This window comes from Halichoeres trimaculatus, unplaced genomic scaffold (assembly GCF_033239565.1).
Source record: "Halichoeres trimaculatus isolate MK-OKI-2021-1 unplaced genomic scaffold, fHalTri1.1 fHalTri1_scaffold_4, whole genome shotgun sequence".
NCBI lineage: Eukaryota > Metazoa > Chordata > Actinopteri > Labriformes > Labridae > Halichoeres > Halichoeres trimaculatus.
Genome location: NW_027437182.1, coordinates 15,901,360 through 15,914,260, shown reverse-complemented (window position 1 = coordinate 15,914,260; position 12,901 = coordinate 15,901,360). Strand labels below are relative to the sequence as shown.

At 38.7% G+C, this 12,901-nt stretch overlaps 2 protein-coding genes across 2 annotated transcripts in view; one reads left to right on the top strand and one right to left on the bottom strand.

The window, feature by feature from the left end:
- Positions 1 to 193: 193 nt before the first annotated feature.
- LOC141789333 (protein ANKUB1-like) lies at positions 194 to 4,321 on the bottom strand. The gene is made up of 6 exons (XM_074668709.1): positions 4,202 to 4,321; positions 3,844 to 3,987; positions 2,517 to 2,733; positions 2,105 to 2,219; positions 1,093 to 2,028; positions 194 to 548 (listed from the first exon to the last, which is right to left on the bottom strand). The coding sequence occupies exons 1-6, from the start codon at positions 4,289 to 4,291 to the stop codon at positions 467 to 469; spliced, it is 1,584 nt and encodes a 527-aa protein (XP_074524810.1). The 5' UTR covers positions 4,292 to 4,321; the 3' UTR covers positions 194 to 466.
- Positions 4,322 to 5,342: 1,021 nt separating this feature from the next.
- The window catches only part of rnf13 (ring finger protein 13), a 50,207-nt gene continuing 42,648 nt past the window's right edge, over positions 5,343 to 12,901 (top strand). Inside the window, exons 1-3 of the mRNA XM_074668878.1 lie at positions 5,343 to 5,596; positions 9,375 to 9,624; positions 9,869 to 9,949. Coding sequence (XP_074524979.1) covers positions 9,511 to 9,624; positions 9,869 to 9,949 — 195 coding nt within the window. The 5' untranslated portion in view covers positions 5,343 to 5,596; positions 9,375 to 9,510. The remainder of the gene's footprint in view (positions 5,597 to 9,374; positions 9,625 to 9,868; positions 9,950 to 12,901) is intronic.

The window sequence follows — 12,901 nt, the reverse complement described above, 5'->3', positions numbered from 1 at the left end:
TTAGACTTGTATGCTGTGTTACTAAAAAAAAAAAAAAGAAAAAAAGAAAAAAAAAAGAATAGACATGTTTTATTAAAAAAAAAAAAACATTTATTTGCCATCTCCTAAAACATCAACTGCAGTTCTGGTGAAACTAAATAATGCCTCAAGAGCCTTCCAAATAAAGAAGATAAGAGTCTTCATCCAACTCTTCCTGAATTTAAAATGCTATCTCTATGATAACAACAAAAGATCATAACAATACTACACAGTCCTGATTTGGACGTTTGTCAACACAAAATTGATCTACAAAATCTCTCTCTTTGAAGAGCACTGAGAGGCAAATTCAATAATGAACACAAATTCAGTGTCTCTGCCAGTGTGACCGTGCCCTGTCACACCATTGCTGAGATAGACTTCTCACTTGTCATTCTGAAGGTTTCTGTGGTGTGTGTGTTCAACTCTTTGGACTGGAGATCCAGGAGTATCAGACTTTGGTGCGGACACGTTTCCTCATCAGGGTACGTGCTATTTTCAGCTGCTTCTGCCAAGCCTTCTCGGTGAAGGTGCTGCAAAAGAAACAAATATACAACTATCATTTCAAGTTATCAATTCACAATAATGAAAATACTTATTCTGTAGTCAGAAACTGCAGTGACCAGTCTGTATTATGCTGTATCTGTGCAGCTATGTTTGGTGTTCCCCCAAGGACATTTCTGCCATTCTCCCACATTCCTCTGACATGTCCCTTCACACCAATGTTCTTGTGTTGTATAAAGAAATACATGTTGCAGAGTGCCAGAAATTACATTCAAGCTTTTTTAGATCCAAGTCAGACTTATTACTAAATGACATCAATGCCTTAAACTTGAGTAATTAGTCAGCTGTGGCACAAAAGTTGATTTAACTGTCCTGCTTTCCATTACGAGTACGTGTAGAGAAAAAGTGAAGTAGAGAATAATGACTACTGAATACTGTACAATATTTACTGATAATAAAACTGATTTTACATTTCTGAACTACAGCTATTTTTTACTGGGAGCATCAAATGAGCCCATACACAGGAACAAATCAGTTTTGTTTTTAATGCACATGAACATATAAGACAGACACCTGGCAGTGGTCAGGCAGTATGTGGCATTTTCCCTGGATGTCCATCCACAGTGGTGAGAGAAGGGCTCCAGAGATGTAGAGTGAAGTTGGTAATAATTTGGTGCTTCACCAACAAACATCGGCCTGGTACTTGTGTTTTTTGTAATTGGTGGGAGTAAAAACTTGCCCCTGCATTGGCTGCTGTCCTGCTTACAGATTTCTTCCAGTAACTCATCATTTGTATTTGAATCATGCTGCCACATGTTCTCATTCTTTTTCACGTCGTGAAAGTTTGCACACTGCAGGCTGGGTAGCTGGGATAGTGTCCTTGTGGATGTGCAATCTGAACCTATAAAAAGGTTTCTGTATGGAGTTTTGGTCTGCAAAACTTGCATCGTGGGTTTTCTATTTGGTCTTGTCACAAATCTCCTGGATTTGGAGGACATGTTTGTTTGGTTGAAGCCATCTACCAGTAATTTATCCCCCAACCCCGCCCTGGCTATAAAAGCTGCACTGGGGTACTGGCATTGATTCAAAGCCACTCTTTTCTGCCCTAAACCCAGCCAGCGTTTTATTTGAAGGTAGATACGCATGGGCAGGGTCATGTTTGGCAGGGATACTACTGAGTACAACTTGTTGGCTAAATATCGCACACAGTCTTTGTGACCCCGCTGGAGAGCAACTTTTAAAGGGTTGTGACCTTCTGGGTCCCGACACACCAAGGTTGAAGGACTCCTGGCAACAAAAAACTTGAGGATTAGGAGCTGGCTGCTTTCTGCAGCTACATGGATGGGACACTTGTCTGTGTCTCTGTGGGCAGTTTGTTGGCACCACTGGCGGTATGGATGCACTCCCACTGGCTCCTCTGGGTGTACCCCCTTCTCCAGCAGCAGCCAGCCTGCTACATCCAGATGGCCTAAAGAAGCAGCAATGTAAAGTGCAACCTGCAGCTGAAACCTGGAAAAGCCAAAAAAAATACTTATGGAGAAGTTGAAATGCAAAAAGTGGTTTAATCATACAGAAAATGTCTGACCTCATCACTGGTTTGTTCTCTGATAGGTTGTTTTGGATTGTCAGTCTGTTGCCTCGGAGGCAACCCTGGAGGAACTCAACCCATCCATCCCATGTGTCCAGTCGGAGAGTAGAGCCTGTGTTTGAACAAATTAGTTATTTTCTATGTAACTCTGCAAAATATTACTTTGTTTATATGAAAGTGAAGCTCTGTTGCATCTCTTAGAATACTTGGTAAAAATAAGGTTTGTACTACCTACAAATAAAGCAGTCCACGTAATCAATACTGTACTTTTCAAAAATAGGCTAAAAAACATCTCTGTGAATGTTATACTTATCTACCAGAATAATAAAGGGATTAAGAAGTTACCAAGGAGCTGCATTCAGAGTTAATTGAATTAAGTTTGATAGTTTAAACTGAAAACAGCCCATACCTATTTCAATGGCATAATCGTGCAGCAGGTTGCAGTCGTAGAGATGCACACCAGAAGGTGTGCTTAGTCTGAAGGTGCTGACAGGGAGGCCACTTTGCATGGAAACCAAAGTTTTTAACCTTGCGACAGATATGTGCAGAAGAGCCTTGCTTCCCATGATCTGCAAGATTTCTCCCGTAATAGCATTAAATACATGCATCACTGGTCTTTCTTCACTCTGAAAATAAGTAAATTGCAGAGCGGTCAGCAGCTAATAGCTCAAATAGTAACCAAAGTTGCATGAAGAATCCTGTAAATATCTGAAAAGTGTCACCTTAATATCAACTCTACTGTACCCTAAAATGTACAATTAAATGTGAAGGTACTGTGTATCTAGTTTAACACATAAATACTTTATCAACCAATTTAAAAAGAATATGCAAGAAAGAGTTTACTGCCACTAAGTGGTTAAAAGCCTGAACAATCCATTAGAATGATGTCTCACGTTATGTAACTGTACAAAACTTGGTTCATTGAATTGGAATAAGTTTTGTAAAGCAAAGAATGTATCAGTCTCGAATATTTAGACTCTTACGGAAGACATTCATCTAAAGAAACATTTTATGACCACTGGTCAACCGTTAATGTGGGACACTGACAAAAGATGTGAAATGTCAGAGCACAGTGACGCAGACAAAACATTTAAAAGTCTGGTGAGTGAAATTGGACTGAAAGTTTCTAAGGTTTATGAGCGGTTGTAAAAGGATGACAAAGGCTAAAAAGGAACACACACTCCCACAATGTTCACTGTCAGCTCTTACTTATTTATCACAGTGACGAGTCTGGAATGTGTCCCAATACAAAAACTAAGTAATGAGGACAAAACAAAGGATCACAGAAACCCATAAACTCATGTTCTTCCTGCCTCTTACTCGGTAACATTTTCTTGTCTGTTAGTACACTGTTCTGACATCAAATTCACTTGGTATAAGGATGTCTTTGGTGAGAAATAATCCCAGCTAATAAATATGTATGCAAATACCAGACTAATCCTAGCAGCTCCCAAATAAAGGATGAAGAATAACTTGTTTCATATTGGTGGGATGTATGCGATGACAGAAGAAACTTCAGCTTCTTAAATAGAAAAGCCCAGAATAGAGCTCCTCTGACATCAACTGTTGATAAAGAAAAGTCAAATAATTTGACAATTTTAAGCCTTGTCTTGTAATCATTGGTTTAAGTAAAGCGTTTCTGAAGCTGCACCATCCTCTTCAAACATAAATCACTGTCAATTGATTGTATCCACTTCAAATAGAAAACAGTTCATATTCTTGTTGCTCTTCAATACCTTTATCAGGCATTGGAGGAAACTGCCACTCCTGACACCAACGTCACGCAGAGCCCAGGAGTCCTGCAGTGCTGCACCACCATAGATAAGCTCCAGGTACTGCCGCAATTGTTTGTCATCAGAGAGTTGCACAAGAAAATTCTCCTACAGAAGGACAGAGTAAAAACAAGTTGTGTTTTATTGTGATAGTGCATAGTATTTCACCCAATACAGAAGATGTTTTACCCATCCAACTTCTTTAACTGCATCTCCTTAAATAAAAACAACAAATCATCCAGCATATCTTTAAATTGCAGCAAAGGCTTTTCAAGAAATAAAGATCCACTCATAGCAATTCCTGCATGCTAAGTTGTATTACCTTTACCATCTGCTTCATGGCCCCCACAGTCTGATCAGGAGCAACATCAAAGCGCTCACAGCAGCCTTCGAAGCAAACGAAGATCCTCATTGTCAGGACATCTGTCCTCTGTCCTGCTGGCTTCTCAGTGGTGCAGAGAAGAAAGTGAGAGAGGAGACAAGTCTGTGTGAGTTTATTAAAGGTGAAGTCATAGTGGGGAGGAGTCAAGGAGGAGTTGGACGGGATGGATTTTGGAGGGCTAATTCGTTTGCAAATTGGAGAAAAGTTCAAAAGACAGTTTTCTTCTGAATTATTAAAAAATATTTTCTTCACCCCCCCACGAAACTTCATGTGCACAGATCTTTATCAATTTTGAGCGCTCTTCTTACATGGTGCTGTAGGTGTCTTTAGTTATTCAGTCAGTGTTCACAAGACACTGGAAGATGGTGGCTTGGATGAACACAACAATGAGTTAAAGGTGCTGACTTCGCTTTCAGATTCTCCTGATGATAGTAAAGCTATGACTGTAGCTAGATAGTAGTTATCTCATATGAGAAAAATTTCTTGCATATACCCAAAACATTAGGCCAACACATGACATATGGAAATATTCTTTCTCTAGACTGGGAATGATTTAATTACATACATCATAGTAAACAATTCATAATCAAGCTTTAAATTTAAAAAAAGGCTTGCCATATACATTTGTGTATTTGATATGTTCAAACAACATTTCCCAGCTTTTGGTCATTCGTGTTCATATCAGTCTGTTTCCTGAGTTAAAAAGACACAAGCAAAAACATGAAATCAAGCTGTTTTCAACTCATGGTCCAGCTACAATTCAAGAAAACTCAGACACAAGAAGTTGCACTTCAATTGCTATAGAGGGTGCTATCGATTAAAATGTTGTCAGGAGATTCGAGAGGAAAAAACTGCAGCTCTAATGCTGAAAAAATGTTTTCATTCCCTTTGTACTTTTATACCATCGGATATGACGCTCTACAGCGAGTTAATCTCATGACACTCACGAAACTGCTATAAAGTTTTTCAAACTGTCAACTTTAGCGCATGCGACTGTAAAATAGAATTTATGGTTGTTCCATCACGTGGATATGTTTACGTCTGGGGTCATTTCCGGGATAGATCGATTGGCAGGTGTGCCATCCAATCAGAAGCTGAACGTTAAGTGGTGCATATGGCGGAAGTTTGTGCTCTCACATGAAAGAAGAAGCTAGCGGAGGGATTAAACTGGAACGTTAATGTACATACTCTCGGACCTATCGCTATAACGGGATGAAGTCAACCCCAAATATTTACTATTGCCCGTGTTCCCTGACGCAACGCGTGTAAAGAAGAGTAATGTCCTTACCAGCTGCTAAATTTCTGGACAAGATAGACCTCTGGGCAGAAATAAAGGTAAACACCCACGACAAGGCTGCTAGCTCTCAATGTTAGCATCATGCTAAGGCGAGTACAGGACGCTCTGTTTACGTGTTTAGCTGCACACCTCTCAGGCTGTTCACAACATTTCATATGTATGTTACTACACCGCAGCAACATGCCTTACACTAACACAGGTGGCCACATTTGAGAAATTAAGAAAATCCATGTAATCGTAACATGACAGTGGTATCTGAGATTATTAGGTAATAAAGTTTATGGTGTTTTCTTGTAATCCTGGTGTTTGTACCGTTTGTTGTTTGTTTCCCCCCGTAGTTTAGTCCACTAATTACACGTCTATGTGAGTAGCTCCCCACTGCTATTTTTAAGGTAATGTGATGTTTTTATCCTATGACCACTTTTGTAATGGGTGATACTCTCACTTCCCCTTTGGCTGATACCACTAGCCAGCTTTATTGTAATGTGTCTGTCTCCCTTGCCACGTAGTTCGTGATTTCGTGTGATGCTGGTATTTGAAAATGGGATAGATAAATATTTAACTTCTGTCAGAAAATATGACGGTCTTTTGCAATTTTGTGTTTTTTGATACTTTGTGTCAGTTAAAATTATGCGTACATGCAATACATTTCACCTTGGTTCAACCTCTTTAAACAAAATGTTTTCTTTTTTATGCCTTTTTTCCCTCCACCCATAGAAAACAAATAAAGAAACACACAATAAATAATTAGGTTAAAAAATAAAGTGAGATATGAATAAATAGTTAAATAGAATATACAAATATCTAAGTACCATGAAATAAAATGAGACAAGAAATAATGATGATGCTAATAAAAAAAAATCAGGCTTTGATGTTTTTCAAATATCAGTTTTGGAAAATGTTTCAATAATAATGATAATAATAATAATAATAATAATAATATTTCTAAATTTAAAGAAAATATGTACATGGTCAGCAACATTCTCCTTGGATTCTCCCCATTAGCTTAGCAACCGGCAGTATTTTCTACTGCTCTTCATGATTTGCTTAATACCTGTGTTTACATCCTGTCCCCCTGAATCCAAAAGAAATCCCCAAGCATCTTTTATATCCGCTCAGTCAAACTGGCTTCTATTTATCTTTGAGCAGATGGTAGTTAGCTTAAGTTCTATTTGAGTTTATCAAAAGAAGAAAAGCAATGTGTCTATTAAAAAATATCTTGTAAAAAAAAATGAAATTGCAATGATTAGTGCAGCTCTGACTGATGAGCCTATGTTAATAGTTAAGGAATTTTAATCTAGACCATCATTTTCCCCCGACTCTCTTTTCCCTTTCATTACATTAATAACTAACTGGCTTGAAGGGGAAAAGGGCTTTCACATTACTGAGCAGTGTGCTGTACTGGATTTGCTCAGTATTTTAGACTTTATATTTTGTAGCGCAGAAAGTGGCAGCAGCAGAATTAGTAGGACAGCGGGGATGGAAAGTTACATAACAAATACTCACTGGCATTTTGCACAGATGTGATTAGAGCTTACAATTGAACCTCGGTACAATTGAAGTGAATTGTGCATCCTGAAAACTTGAGTGAGTGTGCTTTAATACTGATAAAGTACGGCTTTTAACAAGCTAAAATGTAATAGTGATCTTACCAGTTGTGGTCAGATTGATTGGCTATATGTATATATGAAGCAGAGATTTATTGCACTCACAACACACACACACATAGATATATATAATATGGGAATGTGGTTATGAGTATAGACATGAAAAGTCAATCACAAACATATGTATCTCTGAAAAAAGTGTTCAGTTCAGCGCTACATTGTAGGTGTTGGGGTTTCAATCGATACTTTACTTGGAGCTGAAGACACTTTAAAGGGGACATATTATGCTGATCCCTGATTTAATACTTACGTATAATATAATAAAAATGAAAACAAGACCTTACACCCCCTGAATTTTCAAAAAATGAGATATTGTATTTTTTCTGATATCCTAGAACGAGATTTGATGCCTCTGAAAATAGGTCATTGCCAGTTGGCCGCGAGATTTCGACCTTCGTGACAACACGAGGATCCTTTCTTTTTATTGGAGTAATCTGATAAAGCAGCTCCTCCTCTGTGATGTCAGTTAGTCACACAACCGCCACCGAGGGATACACCCACCAAGAGCCGAGTATAAACGTATAAACTATACATGTTACAGTACCGGTTTGACTCACCACACTGAAGCGTCCTGAGATGATCTGTGTCAAGGTGGATTTTCTTCCTCCTGAGCTGCAGAACTGTCCAGGTCTGACTCGGGGTCCAATACAAAAGGATGTATCCTACACTCCGCCATTTTATTAGTGCTATCAATGCTTTATGGTGAAGTTTTGGCAAACAGCAAACTCACTCGGTCTGCTCCATTCAATGTGGCGATTTTGTAAATACTGCCATGCTGCAAAAACCGCCCCCTGGCTCTACCCCCTCTGCCCCTCTGATAGAACTGACCAATCAGAGCACAAAGGGCTGTGACGTTGCGAGGTTACTGGAGGTCATTCTTGAAACTGAGCGTTTCAACGCGATTTTCAGAATGGCCTAAAATGAGGATATTGAGAACGCTATTGTGGGGCAATGAAGGAACTAAATGATTTGTACTGAGGGCAGAAATGCTTTACAGACGTCCTAGTCTGGCATAGTGAAAAGGAGAAACAAGCATGATATGTCCCCTTTAAGACTGCAGATGTGTGTTGTGGTCACAGTCTAGCATTAGGTAATAAATGAGGACAGGTCCTATGACAGCTGTGTTTTTTAAGATACCCTCATCGGTGAGTAGAATCAGTGATACAGTGCAGCAGATAAATCACACTCTAAACTGCATAATTGGTTTTATGGCAAGTAATAAAGAGAAGCACAGAAAATGTTAGTTCTCTCATAACTAAATCCTCTCATAGATAAATACATTGAGTTCCTTGTATCACAGCAAAACAACACCGTGTTATCCTCCAAATACTAGACAATACAGTGTAGTGGTTTGAAGCCTGGTTGGACCTTTGCTGTTAATTCTCCTGACCTGATCACATGCTGGTCTGTGCTGTCTGAGCTTCTACCCTTTATGATGTTATGTGTTGCTTGAAGCTCCCTTCAGCTGTTAAGAAATAACATGGCTTGACAAAAAATACAACAGACACCAGCAGGAAGCCCCACATAAGCCAGCCGCAGAGTTCTCAACCTTGTGTGGGCTCTGAATTACAGAAAATGTACTAATTCAATACACATTTTATTTTCTGAGGACTTACCTAAAAATCTAGGGCTGCACGGTTCAGCTGCATGCTGCCCTCCACAATGTCTGCTTAGCTTTAATGCTAATATGGACAAATATGATCCTGTACAGTTTTGTTTGACTAAACTCAAATTTAAAAGGACCTTCAGAAGCTCAAAAGACCAGATACTGGATTAGAATAAACCACAGCTAGTACAGTGCAATGCTGCAGCCAATGGGTTCACATCTGAATCCTGGTCCACCTACTCTGTCTGATAAAATTGGTATTACAGAATTTCTTTTGTGACTATTATAATTTTTTTTCTGAAAAAAAAAAAGATATTTAGTAGAACCAGCTGAGTTAACCACATTGCTTACACAATTAGCATGCTGCAAAGAGGACAAGTGCAATAATAAGCCAGTTTTGAGACAAAAAATTGGATATAGATGTTTGAAAACAGAGTGTAGAATGGTTTTTAATACATTTCATATAATGATTTGAGTGCTTTTCATTCATGTAACTCAAAAAAGTAACTTCACCTCTCTTCACCTATTTGTCTCTTTTTCTAGGAGTGACGACAACAGGCAGTGTGTCAAGGTTTGCATCGCAGGCCTGTGTGCCTGATCGTTTGAGTGCTTGTGTTTATGCTTGTGTACGTCTTTGAGTGAGTGGCAAAGCAGCAGGCGGTTGTAATGTGATGCCAAGATGCTGCTCTCCCTGGGAATGCTAATGCTGTCGGCCACACAGATCTACACAATCTTCACTGTTCAGCTATTCGCCTTCCTCAACCTGCTGCCTGTGGAGGCTGACATTGCTGCTGTGAGTAATTTTTCACATGTATAACCTAAATACTGGATACCTATAGTGTAATGCTGATACACCACATGGACTGCTTTGTTTGCAATATAGTGTTTTGTGTTTGGAAATCTCCTGAAGTTCAAAGATATATTATTGAACTTCATGTAAACATATACAACTTGATCCCATCTTATTATCTCGGGAATCCATCAGATACCATAACAAGAGAGACAGAAGTGAAAGATGTTTTTTTTCTGTCTTTCAGTACTCATTTGACAACAAAACTGAGAACTTTGATGACTTGCCTGCACGGTTTGGCTATCGGCTTCCCGGAGATGGACTAAAGGTGAGAGCAAGAAATAAAAAACTTGTTGAACTTTTTTTGCAAGCTTTACAGCAGGTTATTACAATTCAGTTAGTTAGTTTTTATGATTTTGAGTTATGTGTATCTTCCCCACTTTATAGCTCCTCTGACTCAAAGTTTAACCTTGAAAGCACAAAAGAACAGGGAATAAAGAATAAAGGAAGAGTCATACAAGTGACAACCTAAACCCAACTTTTTATTTTTTAAGTTAGCTTGAAAGTTGGTAAATGTGCAATTCAGATGCTTAAATTGTGGGGAGAAAAGAAATCTTTTCAAGAAGTAATCTTGACTCTCATCAGCTATCATTATATGACCAACTTATCAGAAATTCAGGTGACTTCAGGCTTATATGATAAAGTATCAGTGATAAACGACCTCCACCCTACCGTGTTAACAGCCCGGTTAGTAACTTAAGAAGCTACCGTATGTTCAGGTAAAAAACAAAGTAAAATTCTCCCTCTGGACGTGTCTGAACGATGCAGACTCAGTTTTTCACAGCCGCTTTTTCTCTGTAGATAGTTAGCTCTCAGAGCCTTCGCCGTGGCTTATATTAGCGATACAAAAACGGGGGAAATCCAGGGGTCTACTTGCAATTAAGTTTACTAAAAGAATAACTTGATGGTGTAATTGATGATGAAATGAATGTTCCATAGTAGAACATCAGGAAAAATATTGTGATTGTTTTTTTGTGATTCGGGGTCAAACCGATTCACATTTTAGTTCAAAATTTCAATCCAAAACAGATGGTTGGGTGCAAGTATGTTTATTGGTAAACAAAAATAATTGCCTTATTTCTATCAAAGGGAGCCAGGATGTCTTGATTAAGATTTAAATGATCAATGGAATTCTTTTGACACATGGAAATAAGCATACATTATACAATTGTAAACATGGTAGGCAAAATATTTTCCACAGCCATATAAACATTATTATATAAGTTGTTATATGTAAGATCATAAATAGTAATACCACCACAAAACTTATTAAATATGTGTGGTTGGATTTTGATGAAGCTGAATCAAAGTTTAATAGAAAGTTATGAAACCCATGCATCACAGCTCTGCGATGAGGATTGTGATAATATGTTGTTGTTGTGAAGTTTCTGCAAGCCAACCCCCACCCAGCAACCCGCACACTGGTTGATCCACAAACAGAAGGCATGATTCATGTCTGCTATCTAAGCTGGTCATTGTGGCATTTCTTAAAGTCAAGAGCCTTCTTGTTGTTGCTCAAAGAGCACAGAGACAAACTGAAGGAGAAACACTCTGTGCCTCGTTTGTGTTTGTGTCTGTCTTCAGGTTAAATAGTGTTTTTTTGTAATTCCTGCCACTTATCTGAATCCAAGGATGTTATGTTGAGCTACATTACACCTGCGTGGAAGTCTGATGGTATTATTCTGGTTTTGTCACATGACATGTGATGACACTTTATTTTAGGAATAATAGCTCACGTTGACATCATTGTTGGTATTACACATACAAAATAAATTTGAAGACTGGAAACAACTTTGGATGGTTTCTGGTTCCCCTTGTGCTGCTTATTTCCAAAATCCACAGAAATGGGTAACACTAGCAGGGCTGGCTGCAAAATAAAGTCTAGTATTATAGGAATTCTGACTTTCTGGTGTATTACAATTTCTGGAACAGCAATTTCCAAAGAAGCTTGGCCATTGGACATTTAATCCACTTATTCAGGCTTCAGGCGGGGGGGGGTCCCAGTTGTATAGAAATGCTGCATACTGTCAAAAAGGTAAAGTCTCCCACTGGTGTTGAATATATGTGTTTGTTAACTGCTAGGATGCACTGTAAAAAAAAATATCTGTGTTTGCTAAAGCAGTTTAATCTTATATAAGAGTCTGCAGCATGAAAGCTAAGAAATGGCTCAGTCTGAAGCTCTGCTGACCACTCTCTGTTGTATATTCACATGTTGTCTTGCTGTCTTGTATTTCACCTCTGCTCCCCTGCTGCTCTCTAGCCAGGGCAGAAAGCCACTCAGACATGCTGCCCTATTCCCTGAGGGCTCCACTCCATCAGTCTATTCCCAAGTTCCCCTCCTCTGCTCTGCCTTTGTTTGAGTGAGGTTGTGATTTGCAGTAGAAATCAGCAAGATTTTTATGTAAGATTTTTCACAGCTGGGGAACCAGGTAGGTAGGTAGGACCATTCCATTACTTACTGGACGAGATGTAAGTTCTCCGGGTCTGACAGCAAAAAGTACCTATATGTCACTGGGAGACATTTCCTAAAATGTTCAAAAAGGAAAGATCATCTTGCCAAAGCCTATACATATACCGTGCAGCCTGCAAGGCTTTAATACCTCTTTGACACTGAGGGACACTGCTGTCTTTGTTGAAGCGGTCATCTAAAAGAAAAAAGAGCATCTTGCTGTATAGTGTTTTTTGTTGTTGTTGTTTTTTGCATGGCAACAGACTATCCTTCCTAATCTGATTGAGCTGCAAAGTAAATAACGTCAGGCGCTTTTATTCTTTGAGTTAAAGTCTTTCAGCTTGAGGGGCTCAAGTTACTTGTGCGAAAGATAAAGATAAAAATAAATAAAAGTAAAATGCCAGACGCAAAAGACTGGCTGCTTACAGATTTAAGATGGAAAAATATGCTTTTACTTCAAACGCTGTTTGATTTAGTATAGATTCCTTAAGAACCCTGAGAGATGGGATGTTGTATAAAACATCAAAAAGATCCTGATAGTTTGAAAGTCATTTAAGCACTGTGTTTGACAAAATTGCGAACAGGCAACATTGACTATTGAAACTGAAACTTTTACTATTTTAACAAAAAACATGCACGATCCATTTAAGATGCTAAAAACACATTTCAAATCAGTTGAAACAGGAACATTACCATTTTGTTGCATCACCAGCTCATGGGTTTTAAAAATGAAATATGGTCACATTCTTGCTTCCTTCTGGGTTTTAGCCG